We start from the raw sequence: 21,999 nt of genomic DNA on the forward strand, positions 1-21,999 counted from the left end.
ATCATGAACAAATATTTGACTCTTCAGCATTTATCATAAATGTCACTGAACCAGCAAATCACCTGCAAATTAATACCACAGCAGCCCTAATGGGGTTATGCAAGAATCAATTGTAGGTCGTACTCTAATTAACATTTTTCTTGCTCTAAAATAACATTGGATAAAGACTGGTGGGTAAAGGTTGGAGAAACACTAAATATTGAAAAGGAAGGTCACTGATACAAACCTTTGTGCAATCAAACAATATCAGTTTTAATATGACAAAATATGAAGATACGGATGTAAGAACAAGGAGTAAAAGCTATGCTAAGACAATAGGAGAACTGCCTAGAGAATAGAGATCTCTTGAAAAGCCAAATATCTGAAAAAATCTTGCAGGGTCATAGACAATAATCAGCTGAAATTATATTGAGGTGCAATTTTATGACCAAAGGGTTTATTAATATGGGATATAGATATCAAAAGTGAGGTTTGCTGTGCAGTAACTAGAAACAATGTGCCTCTCCACAGAGTCAAACCAGCCTCAGACAAGTGGAAAGATTCACTTCCAAGTAGCGCATACCTTTCTCCTTTGAGGGAGGTCAAATTCCTAACCTAGGTTAAATGCTTAACTTTTACATGGCTAAATTATATCAATCCTAAGCATGAAAATTTTAAACAAAGGAAAAATCAAACACCAAAACATTGATGCTGGACTCTTGAATTTAGCAAGGCAGAAAGAAATTATGTTTCCTGCCTGGCAACTAACTGTCAACAAATTCAGATGAGAAGGGAGGTGTGAATTTTTACTTGTTCTTGGGACAGTTTAGGAACAGCTGTGGTAGACTGCTATCAGCTGTCAATTTTTAACAGAGGCCAGCACCCTTTTCTGAAAGGTAGGCACCAGTTTGAATAAAATAGCTGGGGTATTTTACAACCTGTGTTATTCAGAAGACCAGACTGGTTTATTATATAAGAGAGTTCTTCTGTCCTCATAATTTTGGAACACATGAAACTTGATCAAAATTTAGGAACTGAGCAACAATACTCCCAGAAGCACATCACAAGAAAAATAAACCTTTGAATGCATCTATATGTGTAAGCAAGGTGATATTCTAGTTCAAAAATCTTTCTGAAGGACTATTACTGGTGCTTCTAATTAATCATTTAATCAAAGATTTAAACTAGCATCTGTGAATTTGAAATAATTTAGACCAGCCTGTAATTCAAAAGACTGCTGGTAATCAGGACAGTTTATAGTCATCATCAGTCATGCTTTGAACGGATGTAGAGTCCTCTCATTGCAGACAACACAACAGATTCATGGCAAATACCTTCTAAGTGCAAGTACTCATCTGTGACCTAAGCAAAGGGCTTTGCTGTTATCCTAACCTGGATTCATTGCTAAGCTAGCCAAAGTCAATTAAAACAATCATGCAAACAGGATCAGACAAATCAAAACAGACTTGATACCTTCAGGTTTTATTCTACACATCTTGATATGTGCAGTAGTTAATACTAGCAATGAGGGGGAAGGGGGGGAAATCACATCATATATCAAAAAATCTAAGCAAAAACAAACACTTGAAAAAAGCACACCTGCACATCTAAGTGGTTAATCCATTGCCCTTTACTTCAAAATAAGAAATTTAATACTTAGAACTCTTAGCTATGGAACATTATCAAAATCTGAACTTCCCAAATGCCAGGAGGTTGCTTTTCTTGATACTATGAGCACTGAAGTAAGTGAAAAAAAAAAACCCTAAAATATCAAAAGCCTGGTGCTCTTGTTCCTGGCTAGCACTGATTCCACATGATTCAGAAGAGCTGCTGAGCTGATCCCAGAACCCAGCACTTCTAGAGCTGGGTATTCTCCCTGTTACGTGACATGCACTATAGCATATAGCTATAAATGTGTGCAAATGAGAGGGTCTAATAAATGAGAGTCTAAAAGAAGAGGGTCAGAACGTGCCATTCTGCTCCCTGAAGTGTGACATTCTTCCAGGGCAGTTCAGAGGTAAAGCACAACCAGCACACTGCCAGTTTATGAAGAATCAGCTGTCTGCCCGGAACAATGACACACAGAAGCTGTTTGTTGGGCATCGTTCCCCACCACTGTACGTGTACAATGCTTCCCTTGTGGCACTTTGCTCATCCTACCTCGAGGTATGTGACTGATGGAGGGTTCCATTCTTTGCCCACAGACACACACACACACAGCTCCATGACACAGAACACAAGCAGAGGCACAAAATGCTGTGCAGTATCAGTGCCACAGCGAAAATGCCGTGCCTCAGATCATTGGCTGTGTTTTGCCTCAGAAAATAGTCTGCTTGGACAAACCCTGAGCTCTCCTGTTTAGCAGAAGTAACCTAGAAACCATCTCCTTTCTCCCTATCCAGAAGTGACCTTTTCTACCCCTTGTGTGCTCCACTGCAGACTGGGAAAATAGATTCTGCTTGTTATTAACAGGAACAGATCAGAACAGTTGAGGCTGAAAGAGACCTCTGTTATGACCAGCCCCTACAACTGGCCTCAGCAAAGTGCCCTGGCACCTCCACAAATGGGCAAATGTTTTGAGTCATTAATCGTTTAATAGTCCAGTCTCTCACAACCTCTGAAGATCTAGTCCAGTTCCCCCTGCCCAGAGCAGAGACAACTGAAGCAGGCTTCTCAGCCTGTGCAGTCTTGAATTTCTCCTGAGATGGAATCTCCATCCTCTATAGGCAATGAGTTGAGCACCTTCACACAAAAGTTTTTTATTGTTCTTCACTAGAACATCCAGAGAATGTAAAGACAGAAAATTGTTTCATGTGTGGTTTCTGAAACCACACATTTTCACACAGTTTAATACTGTGAAGAAAGCCAGCCCTGAAACCAGCGATAACCACAATCACTAAACAGTAATGGAGCTATGGCAACTTTTCTTCCAATCTAAAACCTGCTCATCTTTGACCTATACCAGCACATTGCAAATACTCTCTTATGTCAGAGTTTCTTTGAAAGGGGCAGGTGCCCTTAAGCAGGACTAAATACAGTGGTATAAGGATCAGAAAACATGTATGATTATTATTCATCAAAGCCTTTCTGGGACTTCCAGTACTGAAGACATTTGGTGTACACTGATTCCATACAAAAACATGTATCTAGACATCTGGTTCAGCACTTAGAATGTCTCTGTTCTGTCTCTATAAAGCCTTCCCAGTAATAGAAAGAAATTTTGCAAAGTCATATGGATTTCCTCTAAATCTAGAGGTAGAGATGATATAGATACCCTACATCTATTTCCTCATTCATGTTTTTGTACCAGTAGAAAGACATTGAATGTCCTCTCTATCATGCAATCTCTTTCTTTAAGATCTAAAGAAATCATGAATAGTGTCTCAAAACAAAAAATAAATTTTCAGAGACCTGCCAAAAATGTCAAAAATGAAATGAGTGGAAATAAAATGTGAGCTAGAATTTTAAAAGTACAATGTATTATTAAAAAAAAAAACCCAACCAAACAAAAAAACCCAATTTAGGTGGGTTTTTATAATCCAAACCAGGGTGGATCATATACTGTCTATGGATACTGTGAATTGTAACATAGTAAAGTTATTTAAGAATCAACTAAACAAGGGAGTTCATTTTTACACTTTTAAGTGACCTGGCAACTTTTTTGTTTCAATTGAGCAGTCAAGTTGATACCCCTGTGTCTACATTGCATATAGGGAAACTTGAATGTCCACTTGAGTAAAGCAATACTGAAATTGGGAAGTACAAAAATAAAAAGTTTTATTCTGTGACTGAGAACCATTAAAGAGCCCTCTGTATTTCCCAGACTTTCCTCCATTTGTTAATGTGGTATCATATTTTGGCAGCCTTAGTAAAGTCAGTAGAGATTCCCTACTCTGCTAAGAGATAGAAAAGATAGAAAAGGTTTTCTTTCTCCTTTATACCTTGAGGAAATCATATCCTAAAGTCTGTATCAAGAGTAATGCATCTTTTACAGCCTGCCCTATGGTGAGTTCCTGCTCACAAACCATTTTCTCTGATAACCAGTTAATATCTACCACTTGATCCACAGTTGGTCAGTCCCTGTTCACTACTTCCACACACAGCTGGGCGTGCCAGGTGGTTGCCCCTCGCCAAGTAATTCCTAGCTGTAGGAAATCACATGGCAGCAACAGACTGGACTTGCTGTTCTGCATCTCATTTGCCATCTCCTCTGGCTCCATACCAAGTCAAAGAACCTTTGCCTAGCTTTTACACTAGTAAATAAAATGCTCAGAGACTGTTCTCAGGACCTGATGCCAATTGGCTCCTCATAACTCAGTCTCCTTTCAGCTGTGATGACAATACAGCCTAAACTTCCCTACAGCTTCCTTTCAAACAAACAGGATCACATCCAAATTGTCAATCAGTAACAAGCTCTGACCCAGCCTAGACACCAAATCATGCCCAAGCACTGAAGCAGTGGTAGCTGACCTAGGTTGAAACCATCTAAGGGACATGTTAGCAACTGCTTGTCAGCTTGTGGGTTCTCCCTAAGCCTGATTTACTTTACATATATCATTTTTGACTGCTGGAAGCAATTCTGTAGCAAAGAACAACTTTGAAAAGAATGATCCAAGCCAAAAAAAAAAAGTATTTCAGATGCTTGAGACCAGAACGTTGGGACTGATGTCCTTTCTGTAAAGCAGAGTTTCTATGTGTTTGGAAGCTCAGGTTTTATTCTATGCTACCATTCTACTTAGTTTTTTATTTTTTTAAGATGGTCATTACTTTTTTTTTTTCTTTAAAATACACCTTATTGCAAGGTGACTCTAATTTTACCAGAAGACCATGGGTATTATCAGTAACTGCTTTGACAAGAAAGCTTGTGAATCTAAGGTTGCTATCTCTCACAGAGATGAAGGAAAATAAAATAAGATTCTGACACAAGGAAAGAACTCTCATGTCCCCATGAAATCAGTGTAGCAGCATTATGTTTACAGATTCAAAAGAACTGATCAGTATTTTGTGATGGCTAAATTAGTTTCTGTTTTAAACCCATTGCAGATATAATATTTTTCACTACAGCTGCCACTCCTTCATTATTACCTGCCAATCAGCCATCAACCCTGCCACTCCTTTTACACATCCTTGTAAATTTTCAGACTATTCAATAGAAATTCACAAAGCAGCACACCAACTTGAATGATTGAAAAATATCCCTTCCAGGCACCTTTACTCACAAAATCTATTCACAATAAAGTATTTATGGAGCTTTATTCCTTTGAAATCATTCCCTATGTATTATCTATGTTTTGGAATACATTATTATTGACCATCAGACTGTTTATATTCAATTTTGACTAACTCTCTTGAAGCAAATGGCTCATGTGAATTGTTGATGGCTGATACAAAATTAAAATCTAATTTTACAAAGTTTGAGTGTCAGCTGCTTCTCAAATACACTTTTTTTTCCCCTGCTTATGGTGTGACATTTTCAGAGAATTACTACAACAGATTCTGTTTCTTTTTCTTTCACCATTATGATTATTTTCTCATATTTGAAGAACCATATCAAACCAAACTCTGCTTATCCCAGTCCCTGTGAAATTGCAGTGTGCTCTGAGCAAGTATGTCAGAATCACACCCTCACAGGTTATGAATAGCATCCCTGCTAAGTACTGTTTTTAAAGGAACAAAATATTTGGGCAAGATACCAAAAGTAACAGAATACCACACAAGCAAGTCTGACTGGAGGTTATGTATCTGCTGGGATGTGGTGCTTAGAAATCACTGAGCTGTGCTTGGAGACAGAGGACTTTCTTTTTCCTGTACAAACCCAGGCAAACACTTGTTTCTCATCTCTTTTTTAAAAGTCTTATAACTATCCCATTCTCTTCATCAAAACAGATTTAATTTTCATGAGACAACAATCTGAAATCCCAGCTCACAGAAACCCTCTGCTTAAAGGTACTGCTGGTAAAAGCATTACTGATAGACTCAGTACTGGATACTCCAAAAGACACAGGAGGGAACTGGTCTTGTGAGAGCCCTATTAAATCCTCCCCTGCTGCCACCTGGTGCCAGGAGCAAGTAAATTACTGTAACTCTCCAAAGAGTTCCACTTACTGCACTGATCCTGTGAGGATGAGCAGCTACAGCAGTCTCTCATCTCACTCTGCTCAACCTTGTTCCCTCCATTACCAGCTGTTTGAAATGAGGCTCTAACTCTGAGGAAAAATGAAAATATGAGGTGCAATTATGGTGTGCTTGGGAGACATCATGATGGAGGAGACTTAAACTTTCCTTTCTAAACCAGAACAGCCAAGTACTATTCCCCAGTGATTCACATGCATGCAGCATGGGCAACAAAGAAAAGCTAGAAATCCATGAACATCCATGTAGTTATGACCTCACTGGAATCACAGAGACCTGTCAGGATAGCTCACATGCCTGGAGTGCAGCAAGGGATTGATGAAAACTCTAAAGGTGAGGAAGAAGGGTTGTGCTGTACACAGAAGAGCAGTCCAGTTGTGTTTGGTGTTGTCCTGTGACAGGTGATGGGCCAGCGTGAGCTGCAGGCAACAATCAGAGGAGAGAGGAGCACCCTCTGGAGTGTCTGCTACTGCTCATCTGATGCACCAGGGGAAAGAGATGAAGCATTTTTCAGACAACTAGCAGTCACATGATTTCTGCAATGGCTGAATGTTTGCTTGCCACAGGTGATTAATAAGTCAGCTATGGCAATTACTTTGATAGATCTCTTGCAAACAAGGAATCACTGGTCAGAGGTTTGATGGCCAGTGGTAGCACTGGCAGCACTGACTGTGAGATGGTGAAGTTTAAGGTCCTGAGAGAAGGGACCAAGCCAAGTACAAGACAAGGAGTTCTGAAAGCCTCCAAATGTGTAATGTTATTGTTGGATATGGTTGCCTTGCCTGTTGGAAATGCTGCAAACCACCACTCTTTATGAGACTTGTTTCCAGTTTCTTGCAACCTCATTGTATTTTAAGCACTGCAGATTTTCCATACCATGCATCTGTCCTGGGATAAGTCACCAACTAATATTTTGGGAAATTTCAGCAAATTATTCAGCTCTTTTCAAGACGAGAATATTCTTGTTTGCTTATAGTAAATTATTCTAGCAACTGTTCTCTTGAGACATTCCAATATGTCTGTGTTCCCAAAAACATTTTTCTGTTTATATACAATGTATACCTCATGCTTTCCTAATTCATCACAAGGATGACATAACCTTTTAGAAATTTTTCATTCCTAGACATTACCAGGTAATTATTTATTAGAGTTTACCAGTTTCAATTGCTGAAAATTCAGTATTTATGAATTACCTCACCCTCTCCCACCACCAGCAATCAATCTGCACATTTTCTCCAGCTGACAGATTATGTTCCAGCTCCAGGGCCAGAAGGCAAAGCCTAACTAGTCCTTCAGTTGTTGTCCCATGAGGGTCTGGATAAAGCTGAAGCCAGGCATTAGAACCAGAAACCTTCCTTCAGGTGCTCAGAGTGATACAGTTGCTGTTTCCTAGCACAGCAAGTGATCCTCCACCGCTCTCAGTCTAGATGCAAAAATGAAGAGCTAAGGCTTGGAAACCAGGAAAGGAACAGAACAAACCAAGGAAGCTGACAGATTTGCATGAGGGGGTGGAGGAACCATGGGAAAAGTAAAAATTTCCCAGCAGATAGGAGCTGTAGCTAAGAAATTGGGATAATACATTTCAATCAGAATAAGAGCAAAATGAACTAAAAAACTCTTGAAATCCAGAGAGGAGACTGGACACTCATGAAGAGTTGGAAGGATGCAGGGAAGGAAGGAATGGAGGGAGAGAAGGACAAGACTGGGACTTAGAAGACAGCAAAACAACCACTGCTATTGGACACACAAGAAAAAGAGAAAAATAAGAAAAGAGAAAAAGAAACGGAGAAGAAAGAAAAGGAGAAAAAAAGAAAAAGAGAAAACAAGAAAAAGCAGAAAAGCTAAAGGAAGGAGAAGGAGAAAGAAGAAAGAAGAAAGGAGAAAGGAGAAAGGAGAAAGGAGAAAGGAGAAAGGAGAAAGGAGAAAGGAGAAAGGAGAAAGGAGAAAGGAGAAAGGAGAAAGGAGAAAGGAGAAAGGAGAAAGGAGAAAGGAGAAAGGAGAAAGGAGAAAGGAGAAAGGAGAAAGGAGAAAGGAGAAAGGAGATCATATATACTGGATCAAGACTAAGTGAAAGAATCTGGAGAATGTGAGACTCTGAGTTATAGAAGAAAGACTTGAAATAAGTGGTTGTGGTTAAATGGCAGGAGAAGGGGCTTAAAGAAGGAAAGGGTTACAAGAAAGAATATATACTGGATTTTCATCCTAGAAAAGCGAGGCAAGCTGATATTGGTGATCAGGGGGACTGGGACAGAATCTTACCAGACCTTCTGCAGTGTGGGTTTGTTAGTTTGAGGTGGTTTTATGGTGGTTTGTTTTTTTGGGGGTTTTTTGTTTGTTTGTTTTTATTGTTGTTTTTGTTTGGTTGTTTTTTGCAGGGTTGAGGGGGGAGGAATTTGGAGTTGTCTGGGTTTTTTTTATAGCAGCTTTTGTGGTGAAATTTCCATCCATCCTTCTGATGTATATGCAGCCTGAACACTCAGAGATGTATAAAGAGCTAATCTGTGCTTAAACGAGGCAGGCAAAGGTTGCAAGAGTAAGCAGAAAAGTTTAATTACTTTCCTGTGATCCCACAGCAGGTTAGTGTTAAAATAAGGAACAGAACTCAGATTCTTCACCCCCAGCTCCAGTTCCCAGTTCCCCAGATCCTGTTGCTTTCTTCCATTTCGATGCAGTGTATGAACCAGATTGATAAGGCAGGCACCACGACAGCAAAACATAGATCCACGTAGGGACAGACTCCTCTGCCTGCAGTCTGAACTGAAGGGACAAAAGACATCTCTGGTTCACATGCCATTGTTATCACAGGTTCTCTATCTGAACTGAAAGCCTATGCTTAGAAGAAGAAAATGGTGGCTTGACAGCATTACCCTAAAGTGGCTGTAAAACCGAGCTGTCTTGCATCTGCCTAGCTTATTGCTATTGCTTGGAGCAATAGCAGAGCAATCTGTACCAGTCCAGAGACACATGTCCCCAAAAAACACTGGGCTTCTTGCAAGTGCATGTCTGCACTGCAATGAGGATTTGTAAAGCCCAGGGTCCAGTACATCTATCAGATTTTCCCCCTACTTCATTTCTCTCACAAGGAACCACCAAAGCGCAGCTAACTGGGTGCTCGCTGCATAGCTACATCAAATTCATTTTCAGGTCATGATAATAGAAAGGTCTGCAAGCATTAGCAGGCTTTACCTGTTAGCAACATATTAATGGAAGTTAATTAATTAATTAATCAATGAACAACATGTTCATTACTATTAGCATGTTAATTTTTTTAATATCTGAAAAATTATGTCTAGCTACTGTTGGTTTACCTTTTCTGCTAGGAAACAATTCCTCTGCTTTGCTTTCGGCTTCCCAAAAAGCATCACAGTTGATAGAAAACAATACTAAAGACAAAATCAGCTGCAGTTGCCACAAATAAAACCAACAAAGATTAAAAACCTTGTGTGTCTGTGTGGACATATCCAGGAATAACTTTCAATCAAATAGCTGCAGTCTGGGGGACTGAGAACAAAAACAACTCATAGAAAATGTATGCATAGCTGGAACACCTTCCAAATCCTGGATGATTGCAAGCTTCTGCTGCCATCAACAACAATTTCTAATTTGATGTTGAATTTATTTTTTTTTTCCTAAAGCTCCAAATCAAGAAGGCAAACAGCAATTACCTCTTTATATTAATGGACAAATACATTCACATGTCTTTATTCACCCAAATGTACACTGGAGAACTCCAGATTTTACTCTAAACCAACACATCTGCTAGCTTTTATCTTTTCTAAATGTTTTCAGTCAAGTTTCCATGATTTTTGAAACAACAGAGGATCCACACAGAGAGAACTTTGGCTTTGGTCCTGCCCTAGAGACTACCTACCGAAAAAATTTGCTTTCCTTCTTACATTTTCTATTAAGTGTTATTTTAATTCTCTGCTATCTCACACTTTTCATTATAAAAGAATAAGAAATTTCAGATGGCAGTTGTACAAAAATAGATTTTAAGAACAGAAAGGTTTGGGTTTCTGCAGTACACCTGATGACAAAAGTACAGAAATCAATCATTACATCTCCAAGCATTTTTACTATGTTGTGAAACAAAAATGGTTCTTTGTCCTTAGAGAGATACTTTCCCATTTATTCTAAGCTCAATAAAGCAAAGATCACAATCCAGACAAAAAGTTTTCCCCGTATTTCAATTTAAGCTGAGTAGAACTCCCTTAAGCAGGAGGTTCCATTGGTTATAATGGCTGTATTGAAATGAGAAAGGGTTGTAAATCCATGAAATTAGAGAAAATAACTCACAAGCAAACAGAAAATTAACATTATGACTATCTGACAATGACATTTTAAATGCATGAAACCTTCAATTGCCAGAGAAGAAAAATTATTTGTCATGAAAAAATTCTAATGCAGACTGCTTTCAGCTGTTTTCATGGGTTTTTTTTTTTGTATTAACATTTTCATAGCCTCTTCACAAATTCTAAATTTCAATTCTATAAGATTTAGTATTCTTCACCAGCATGTTTCCATGGGTCTCCCAAGAAATGGTTTATTTGAGAAGGGCACAGTAATTTGGCTTTGCTTCAAACTTGTTTTTTGTATGATTTGCACCTCTTCAACTATCCTCCAACTTCCCCCATGCTGTGCTGAAAGTCCTGGCCTGAAAAGCAGCATTCACCTGCCGAAAGCAGCTCAGTAGCCTATTTGAAATACATAAATCCTCCCTAATTATGATGACACATATAATGACTGCACAAAGCAGTTCTCCCTACTTCAGTATAAGGCTGTATTTCTGACTCTTTGTCCACTCCACCCCTGCTATGGTGTCAAGTCTTACTTCACGTTTTCATTCTGGCTCAGTGCCCCCGTTCAGTGCCACTGGGAATCATCCATCTGCTTCAGCTTCATGAAAACCATTCTTGTGTAACAGAGACCCTGAACACGACACCATCTCTTCTGGAGTCTCCAGCACCCTTTCATTGATACCAACAGCTAGACCAGAAATGGCTAAACACTTAAGACAAAGAAAGAAGTGGAGAGCAGTGTGGAAGCAACAGAATCGTAGTTCTGCATTGTGGGCCAGAGGGAGGAACCACGATAAGAAGAAAGTGACTAGTGATGACAGGGATGAAGAAATCCACTAACTGGCTTAGTATCAAAGAACACAAGCTATTAAATTGCCACTGAACATCACTGCAATCTGAAGATGCTTCAAAAAAGAAAGGCAAAAGAATTTTATAGCAGCATAACCTATTAGAGAGAAGGAGGAACCAGACATGAGAACCTGAAAGAAAGTAGAGTCTGAATGGAGAAGAATAACAAAAAACTTGGAGTAAAGCCAATCTTAAAGACAAATTACAAGGATAATTACAGAAAGATCATACTCTCACCAAGAGGCTAGTCCAGGAAACCAAGCCCTATTTAATGGCAGTAACCAGAGAGAAAACAGAAGGTGAAAGTTTCAGTGAGATGAGGGGAAACCTAACTACGGCTTAGATTTTTTTCATGCCCTTTTAAAATCAGCAGTTATCTGGGAAGGCAGCAGAAGGTGGAACAAACCACCTGTTTAACATCGACTAACATGCTAGAAATTCAGTTCCTGTAAAAAAAACATTTGAATATTTTTAATACTACATCACTTAAAGGACTCACTGCAGTTCTGAAAAATGCTCTAACATCATACAACTGAAAATTTCCTGCCTTTCTTGACAACTGAAATACATCTCTTCTGCTTCATACAAGATCAAAGAAGACACTGGTGTTCCTACTAGGGTATGTTCCTAAAAGTGAAAATCGAGGGCATGAATTTTAAATCTTGAGCAGGAAACAGGAGAGATGTTTTTAAAATCTCTTCTGAGAAGTCACTCTTAGTCAACAGTTTCTCCTTTTATTGCTGCTTTGTTATCTCTGTCAGCCTGGCTATTACTGCTGTAATGCAATTTTCTGCTTACTTAATGGCACAGTATCTTACATCTATATAATGGCAGCTGGAGTAATTTTGAAGATTAATTAGATACAATGAAAAATTATGCTTACATTGAAAAGCCAGGTAGAGTCTCTCACTTCCCAGTACTCCAAAGAGCATGACTGAACAAGATGCAGAGGTGGCTAGATCCCCAGTCTCAGTGTGCCTGCTTGTCTCTAGTAGTAGTTAGCAAGGGAAAAACTATTGGCTACTGGTCACAGGTAAAAAACCTGTGGGAAACATCATCTGTAAAGTTAGATAACTCTTACACACTTGAGCATAGTTCCTGTATAAATATTTATGTAGGTAAAATGTAATAAAGTCTCTGAACTCGTTACCACTAGTTTCACATTTTCCTCCTAGCAGAGAGAGAAAAAAAGGCACCACTTCATTCCTGTTTTGCCTAGAAAACACCAAATATTTTCATTTCTTCTCAGCTTTGCAATCATCAAGTTGTGCTTTAGCACTCCTTGCAACTTCCAACTTTTGACTGCCATATTGTTTGCCCCCAAAACAAGTTGTAGAAGAAAAACAGTTCTATAGTAAGACTCTAAGATCTTAAAATAATTGGTGTAGAAGTAAATAGCAACACTAACCTCTTTCATTTTTTCCAGTTCATTCTGTAGTGCTTGTTTGGCAATTTCAACTTCTATAAGCTGCTGTCTTAATTTTTCATTTTCATCTTCTGTTATAGTACGTTTTTCTTCCACATTTTCTAACTCATGATGAAGTCTCACCGATACATCTTTTGCAACCTAAATGAAATGGTATATCAAAAGAAAGGTTAAAATAAAAATCACTGCTGCAGTGCTTAGTGCCTAAGCAACCATTTAGAAGTTAATTCTGGATGTTTTGATGGAAGAGACAGGCATGTAAGGAAACAGGTAGACAAGGACATCCACAGACAGAATTTTAAATAATTCTAAATTCAAGCCTGAAAGTGGTATGTTATCCCTACGGGCTTCACTGGAAACATCAGACATTAAACCCCAACTCCTTCTTAGGTTCTGTGACATCAACAGTTAAACAGGATCTTCACTATTTGTGGAGATAGTGCATCATCTATCTACTCTCAACCACAGCCAGCTTATGCTTTTCATTGCACTAAAGCACATGTCCTTCAAATACTTGATGTGAAACAGCATCTAAAAGCAGGGCCCATCTTCTCCAGGCCTTACCTACCTGTGTCTACCTGTGACCACAGATGGACACACGTTTATTCTGACTCTGCTAGTTTCTCTCTCCTCAGTGGACAATTAATGAAAATATTTACTACTATTGGCTCATTTTAAGATTAAAATATGAACAAACAACATTTTTACTGATGTTGTGCTCACACAAATGATGTCAAATAATTTCAATGAAAATGAACACTAAGGTTTCTGGTTCTTTGGGGGTTTTTTATGCATTTTCACAGGAATAGAGTTAAAAGGCATATGACAAGATCTAATTCCTATTCCTCAGGAAAAGTAATGAGAATCTTGCCCTGCAAATCACTTGCACTGTATTTTGTGATACCACCAGAAACTATAATCACACACCAAAAATATTTAAATATACACTAATCACTGTGTTGATGGTGATTTAGACACAGACACAGAGTTTGAAAAGCCTCATTTCCTGCCTTTTTTAGAACACTGGAAAGCATAATTAATCCTACTTAGCATTAGCTAGGGGAGTTCAGCAAGCTGTCCTTCATGGCTTTCACTCAAACCATCTTTTTGTCAGTATGTCAGAAGTTCTTTGACATACAAAAACTCTAGAGAAAATAAATAATAACTGTAAGCAAGCATCTAGAAAGATCCAATCTATCAGAAATCAGCAGCAGCTAGTGACTCAGCCTCCCTTGACAAGAAACCCAGTGTGTGTGAATTACAGATACAACACTGCAGTGTGGCACCAGATCATTCAATAACCTCCCCCACTGCACACGCACTCAAGACACATAATGCCCAACAGAAAGAGTGAGTGGAGGGGAATTTCAATTATAACCATAGTCCAAAGAGACTGCAGAATGAGCTGAGAAACACACCACAGGGCTTTAGCTTGATGTCTTTTCCTACACTTAGTATTAAACTGTTCATCTCGTTGTCCAACCAAAGTAAATGGAAAATCATGGGGGATATTTAAAACAGCACCCTAAACAGAACCTCTCTTCAGTCTATAGATATAGTCTGTACCAGTAAACAAAACCAGATTGTAGTATCATTACTGGTAGCTAATTTTTTGAAACAAAATTTGGTGGAGTGACTATTAATGCAGGAAAAAATACAGAGCATTCTAGATCACATGGTAAATGGGACTCACTTATGCAAGACACATTTTAATATAGGCATATGTAAGATACATTTTAATACAGCTCTCTGCAAGACTGTATCTCTGAAGGATCAAGTTCCCCAATATATTGCAAAATAAGCAATGCAAAATGAACAGTGTCAATTTGGATGGTCTTTCTTCAGAAAAGGACTTGGAAACACTAAAGGAAACTACACATGAGTTATAATTATGGTTAGCCAGCACACAGAACACTATTAGGCAGAAATTTGGCATTGAACATTCATCCCTACTCCAAAGCAGAGCACATTTGTGAACGGTGAGGACACTCTGCAAGAACACTGCTCCTTTCCAAAGAGTCAGTCACACTGGGAAACACATGGGAGAAATGCTAATTAAATCAAGCTCTTTGTCCAGCTAAATCCAAGGCCTTAGCTTCTATCAACTATATTGGCAGACAAGCACTTCAGGAGAGGTGTTCTCAACAATTCCCTCCCCAGCCTGCATGTGTATGACTTGCTAATAAAAGTAACACAGCCAACAAAGAAGCCAATTCTATAAACTGGAATCACAATTCACTTGGGATATGAAGGCCTACCTTCAAATTCTGCCTGCAAATGTGTGTATCTCAGCTGATCACCTAAGCATCATTCTAAGCATCATTCATATCCTTTGTTTCAAACAGAAATCCCCATGAAAAGGGGGCGATTTTGCCTCTGATCAGTGAGACTCTATTTTGCCAAGAACCACATGGGCAGCTTGGGACAGTATTTATAGTACATGGGACAGTAGTTATAGAACTGTCACAGCCACAACAGAAAACGTGGGTTTTGAATATGCACAAGAAAAGCATATCAAATAGGAATTTTAAGAATAATGATGATAAGCTTAAAAACTTTCAGAAAAGGTGATCCAAACCAGGCCTGGGAATAACATACTCTTCATACTTCATATTTATCAGAAATAAGTTTAAAAATAACCTTGTTTGTAATCATATATTAAATTCACATTTCAAACTGCAGCGCACAGAGTGCCTGTGCCATAAGTAACTACAGTCCCAGGCAAAAGTGTGGCCAATAAAGCTCACATTTGCTATACAGAGGTCTGCACTTCCATGGGAGACCAGTCAACTGAAGAATGTTTCAGCAGGAGTCCTTCAATACCTAGTGAATGGAAGCAGAAATTAAACTTCCATGTCAAGAAAGGGGTTTTTTTCTCTGTAATTGGACCAATCTAGAATGGAGATGATGGGATATTTTTCAAGGACAATCTTTAAACAAGGACTGAAACTTTTCCTCAGCAATGGGCTGTGGTTCATTCAGATCTTATGGATGAAATGCAGTTGATGACACACTGAAATTTGATGGGTTTTGTCTAAGGTTTCAGGTGGATATGAGAAACCCTGGATTCATTGATCATAACAGCAGTTTTTTTACTGACAACAACAGAGTAAGGACTTAGTGTTGTGACTGCAGGTATTCAATCTGCTTGCCCCCTATAATCTTTCACTAAAGAGTGACAAAATCCCCTCAAAGTCAATGGGGATGCTTGGTGAGGTTGGTTTAATTTTGCAGTGGAAGGGTATGTATTGCACTCATCATAAAGAGTCCAAAAACTTTAGCTCCTAATTTGCTTTTGAGTAACTCCTTGCACGTTACCTTTACAAAAAATGATAGGACTGAAGCTGAAAATAGCCTATCTACACACAGTAAGGGCTCCTATTACCAAGAGTTGCTTGGCCATCCCTATTCCATGAGCTGCATGGAGTGCACAGTGGAATGGATGGAAAGGCCTGAGTCATGAGGACCAAGAGCACAGTTGAGTCTCCACCTGAGACGCTCCCTTCCCTCTGACACCTGCTCACGGCTGTACCTTGAGGTCCTGCTCCATGCTGCGTATGAGCTCGTTGTCGATCTCGCCGGTCTGGGCGTAGCGGAGCCTCTTGCGCTCAGCCTTGCGCAGCCGGTACTGAAGGATCCGGCAGTTCTTGTTGGCTCGCTCCAGTTCATGGCGCATTTCTTGAAGCTGACAAGCGTCCTCCTCAAAGAAACTGTCCCTCATCTCATCCATCTCTGTCCTCAGCTCATCTATCTCGTTCTAGCACAGGGGCAAGAAGGGGACAGGGATGCAACAGGTGGGTCAGAAGCACAAATGTCAGCACGTATAGGGGAAGGCAGCCAAAATGGAGCTCCACCCCACAGGGACGGCATGTAAATACGATCCAGCTCATTATAAGCACCGCAGAGAAGCAGGAAAGTGGCACTGCCCGTACGCCCCACGACAGAGCCATCTTAACGCTGCCTCCAGCGCTCTTGCCGCGAGAGAGGGAGGCTGGGAAGGTTCTCCCTTCGGGAGGCAGCCCGGCTCCCGCCCGACCCTGGTTCTTCTCCCCCACCCCCGCCGCCGCCCCGGCCCCTCACCTTGAGGCTCTCGTTCTCCTCCCGCAGTTTCTCCATCTCTTCCTCCATCTCCTCCTGCAGGTGGGGGCTCAGGGCTCCCTCGGGGCCGCAGCTCCTGCCGTCGCCTTCCGTCTCGCCCTGCCGCAGCCCCTCCGCCCCGGCCGCCGCCATGGCAGCGGGCGAGGAGGCGGAGGCGGCCGGGGGAGGCTCGGCCGGGGCGGCGGCCGCGGAGGCGGCGGAGGCAGCGGAGGAAGCGCTGCCGCTGCTGTGGTTGCTGCCCTTGGTTTGCATCTGGGCGGCCGCCGCCAGCCCTTTCCTGAGGTGGAACTGGATGAGCTCACTTTGCAGGCATCCCTCCTTCCAGTACCCGCCGCCGCCCGCCGCCGCACCGCGGCCCTTCCCCGCGCCCGAGGAAGATGGAGGCGCCGGGGCCGCCTCCCCCGCGCCCTTCAGCGGGGACCGCCCCGCTTTCCCCCGCCACTGCTTGGGCGGCGGCGCCGCCGCCCCCTCCCGCTCGCCCCCGCCGCCCCCTGCAGGGGGCGCCTCCTCGGCGGCGCCCGGCGGCGGCAGCGGCTCCTCGGCGGCGGCGGCCGCTCCTCTCCCGGCGGCGGCGGGCGGTGGTTCAGCACCGGCGCCGGGCTGGACAGCTCCCCGCGCCGGCCTCTCGGCGCCGCGGCCGCGGGCGGCTCGGGAGGCCTGGCCGGGCGGCGGCCGCGCCGAGGCGGCTTTGGCGGCGGCGGGCGCGGGTTTGGCGGCGCTGGGCGGCGGGCGCGGGGCGGTGTCGCGGGCCCGGCCCGGCGAGGATGCCCGCGGCTGCTTCCTGCCGCTGCTGCCCTCGGGATGCAGGCGCGGCTCGGCGGCGGCGGCGCCCCCTGCAGGCGGCTGGCTCATGGCGGCGGCTATCTCGGGGACGCGTCCATCACCGGCGGTGTCCTCCGCCTCCTCCGCCGCCGCCCCGAGAGCTGGGGGAGGAGATCAAGAGAAGCGGTCGGGGAGGGGACGGCGAGGACGGGGAGACGGGCTTCCCGAGCACGGCGGGGCCAGCCTGCCCGCTCCCCGCCGCCCCCAGCCCTGTCCCGCGCCCACCTGCGGGCGGAGCGGTCCCCCGGAGCGGCCGGGGAGAATCCGGCCGAGGCCGCAGCCCAGAGCCAGCCCCAGCGGCTCAAGGAAGGGCCCGAAGGGTCCTTAGCTCGGCTAAGACAGACCTGTTCCCACTCCTCCTGCTCATAGGGGCGTTTCCCCAGCCCTGATGCCGAGCCTTCCCCCGCCGAGCCGCCACAGCAAGGATGAATTTCCTTCCAGGCGCAAACTTCCCTCTCCCTTGTCCTCACCACCAAGCCCGGGCTGCTAATGCAGCTGTCTGCCTGCTAAAAGGCCTCGTCCCAGTGTCTATCACAGCCGAGTGGGGGAAAGCTACTGTACAAAGGGCTGCACACGTGGAAGCGACGACAGATTTCCTTTCAGCTTTGACAGCGACTCTTCCGGGGCAAGGTGACTCGGGAATAGAGGGTCATAAAGGAAAGGGGTTCTGCAATCAGCTTCTAAACACACATTCGCCCCAGACTGTTATTCAGATTGTTATGCCAGAATTTAGACCAATTCATATTTGTTATCAGTTATGCAGATCGGTAGGTTATCTAGGACTCAGCTCCAGCAGATTTTCAAAACAGAGGAAGCAAGGAATGCACCTTCACCCAGAACAAAATGTTATGTGGCATTCTCTGAAGGATGCTCACTTGGGAATTTACTCCTATAATGACACAACCAGAGTTTTCACGATCACAACAGATTATGAAAAAGGGCTGTTAAAAGCCATATCATGTGGCTAATGTCCCCAATATATTCTGAAAATAATGGCTATGATCCACAAACTGTTTTCACACACCCTTTATTCAGCTCTCCTTAGGGAGAAAACACGGGCAACGGCGAAAATGACAGCATTCCTAACATGGCCTGCCCATTCCCACCTGGAACATGGCTTAACCATTCCCTGCTAGAACGGCAAATAAGAAGCACTACTGGGCAAAATCAATGCAGAGACTACACCATGCTCTGACAATTGGTTTACTCCCTGGAACATACTAGACAATGAGACTCTGCTCTCACTGGCAGGAGTACCTCATTTCCTCTCAAATGCACTGTCATTAATAACCTGGTTGAAACCAATATTCTGGAAATTAATGCTAAAAATGACACAATTTGGAAGACACTTCCCAAGCATTAATTAGTAAAAGAAGAACAAAAAAAAAAAACCATGGGAGTGTAGAGCTATAAAACTTGCATGACAATACTTTATAAAAGATTTGCTTTGCATTTCTCTTAGCCACCACAAACAGAATTCCCACCCCACCGTTGTTTGGAGCTATCCAGGTATGAAATAGAAGAAATGTAATTCCAATAAATCATCAGGAACCCTACGCTGTACCTGAATCTTTTAGGGAACTTTCACTGCAACTGAGACATCAGACACAACCGCGACCTGCCAGAAAACAACCCCTACCCTGCGTGCCCAAAATCCAAGTTCGGCTACAGCCTACGGTTAAGTTGTCTGATTTTAGATAAATATATATATATACACATGCATTTATATATATTTTTAGCTGGCACAAAGAAAGCCCCGTTTGAGACCAAGTCGGAAATCTCTGTCCTCACAAAACTCCGCAGCTCGACCTTCTCCCCAGAGGCTAACCCACGTGCGGCGCCTCCGCAGGTTTTCCTGTCGGGAACAGCTGTCCAGGCGGAAAAAGGGGGTAAATAAATGGAAGCAACAAAAGGGAGCAGCCCGGTGGCTCCACGGGCCAGCGCGGGGATATCCCGTGCCCGGAACTTCGGGCAGGGCATCCCCCCGACCCTGGTCCTTTCGTCCTGCCGGGCGCCCGCCTCTGCCCCGCCGAGAATTCGCAAACGCCGCTTAAGATTTGGGAGCGCTTCTGCCTTTTGTCCTGGTTTAAAGGAGCGGAGAGGATTTTTGAAGGTCTCCCCTCATACCTGGCAGGTTTGATGCATCTGAATCAGGAATATTTCCTTGCAAGGAAAAAAAATAGAAAAGAAGAAGGGGAAAAAAAAAAAAAAAAAAAGGCTTGGATGTGAAGCATCTGCATTACTCACCAGCACTTTGTCCGCTGCCCGGCTGGCGAAATGCATGCACGGAGAGCCGGGCACCGCACACGAGGTAGCCGCCGCTGCCAGAGCCTCTCAGGAAAATGAAGCAATATTCATGAGCTGACCTCACAGGGCCTGGGAGACGGAAAGGGGGGTGGGGGGGGCGGGGAGAGAAGAAAGCAGCGAAGGGAAGAGAAAGGAAAAGATTAAACGGCGAGAACCCCGCCCAGGCCTGAAGGCTGAATTACGTCCCTTCATCTATCTGCACATGGTGGAATAGGATTACAGCGCAAATGGGGGAAGGAGCAGGCTGCAAGCAAGGGATGCGCCTGCTTTCGCTTCCCAATGCACGCAGGCAATCGATTATGATCAATTATTTAGCGTCCCCTTCAGGGGAGCCTGCTCGGGCCGGGCAGGGGCGCCGGGCACCTTCGGTACGGGCACGGCTGCGGTGACAGAGCTTTCTTTCCTTTGTTCGCCTGCGCCCCTCCGGCAAGAGCCCGGAGGGGGAGAGACAAAGGCAGCCCCGTCTCTGGGCTGCTGGAGATCCTTCCCTGGGGTTATTCAAGCGCCTCAACGCGGGGACTAATGGGCCACTGACCCTTTCTGTACTCGTGTCGCGGGCAAATCTGTTTTACCTCTCTATTCTATCGTGAGGTGAAATCACCTTTGCTCCGAAGCACCTCAGGAGGCTCTTAAGGCTTTGCGCCTGAAGCCTTTCCCAATTACAAAGAAAAACGGGGGAAAGGCTTTCTTTCCCCTTCCCTGCGAGGAGGGACCATGTGATGGCTGTGTGTGGGAGTGTCCCGGACCCACCTGTGTCTGTGTGAACACCCAGCAAGAATAAGGGGAACACACAGCTCAAGGGGAGCCGTGCTCCATTTGGGGTCCCTCTCCCTCCTCCTGCAGCAGCTGACAGGGCCGGGGGAGCTCCTGGGCTCATATAGATGTGATGAGGACAATCAGAAAGTAAGAAATGGAACATTAATGCTGAATAAGAAAAACAGTGGGATGAAGGAAAGCTACTTTTAAAATTATTAATATTTAATGATTTTATAGGCCTTTGAAACACAAAAAAAACCCACTGCAATCATAGTAAACAGAATAATTGGTTGAAAACATGAGGAAAAAAAATAAAAAATATTTCTGGATTTGGAGTTGAGAAATTTTCCTGTGAAAGCAATAGATAGATTCTACTGGAACATCTAGGTTCTGATCTCAGTGAATATACAGGATAGATGTATTAAGGTCATCACAACAACATAACATTTAATTTACACAATATCATTCAGAAGGACAAGCACAACATCCCTACTTTTAAGCACTGGGCATTATTTACCATCCTTTCTGCTCCCTTGGTGGGTGAGTTGCCTGGATGAACTTTCTACAGATAACAATTATGCAATGTGATGGCATTTTATACCTCCTACAACAAGTTTGATCATGCTTTTGGAAAGACACAGATCCTTATTTTCTCATAATAGTGTCCAGACGAAAACCAGGTTCATTAGATTATCCTCACCTACATTGTCAGGCCACATGTCTGATAGTAAAGATCTATCTTATGAGTGTAAAAATTCCAGTTTCTCAGTGTGGTTTGGTATGGTTGTCTTCTCAAAATTTCCATTCTGTCTAAACATCAGTGCTGACAGAGTTATAAAAATTGACATGGGCACCAAAAATATTCTACTCATATCATTTACTTTTCTGGGGGAAATGGATAAAATCAACACAAGTTAAAGTACTCTTTTTCTAATGTAACGTATATTTCCACTAGGAAATTTTCTGCCAGATCTCTGTGGGCATTTTCTATTACTAACAGATCATGATAAAAAGACACAATAATTATATCTAGCCTTGAGTAAGTGCAGTATGAAGACATCCATATATAAAAAATAATACAGTAAAAATTCCATTTATGAGCAGATTTTACTGTAGAGTCTCTAAAAACCTGTGGATTGAAATAGTACACAGAAGTAAGGGTCTTAACTTCACACAGAAAACAAGGGGCTCTCAGCTGACTACTGTAATTCAGAAGTGAAACACTGACATGGTGCAGAACAGTTATACAAACACATTGTCTCAAATGTCAGGGAAAACAATAGAAATAAAATACTAGAAATTATTTAGTGAGAAGTGTGGAACAAACCAGAA

The 21,999-nt window shown here is 42.8% G+C and overlaps 1 protein-coding gene across 4 annotated transcripts in view; it reads right to left on the reverse strand.

Annotated features, from left to right (window-relative positions):
* MTCL3 (MTCL family member 3) overlaps positions 1-19,930 on the reverse strand; it is a 30,085-nt gene extending 10,155 nt beyond the window's left edge. For 3 of the 4 annotated variants that reach the window (XM_086877021.1, XM_086877020.1, XM_086877017.1), the window contains exons 1-4: positions 19,852-19,930; positions 16,765-17,705; positions 16,217-16,441; positions 12,667-12,825 (exon numbers count right to left, since the gene is read on the reverse strand). In XM_086877021.1, the coding sequence (XP_086733147.1) occupies positions 12,667-12,825; positions 16,217-16,441; positions 16,765-17,634 (1,254 nt within the window). In that variant the 5' untranslated portion in view covers positions 17,635-17,705; positions 19,852-19,930. The remainder of the gene's footprint in view (positions 1-12,666; positions 12,826-16,216; positions 16,442-16,764; positions 17,706-19,851) is intronic. The other variant, XM_086877019.1, reaches the window with a different exon arrangement.
* Between the last annotated feature and the right edge of the window lie 2,069 nt (positions 19,931-21,999).

This window comes from Cyanistes caeruleus, chromosome 2, assembly GCF_971803275.1.
Source record: "Cyanistes caeruleus chromosome 2, bCyaCae1.hap1.1, whole genome shotgun sequence".
NCBI lineage: Eukaryota > Metazoa > Chordata > Aves > Passeriformes > Paridae > Cyanistes > Cyanistes caeruleus.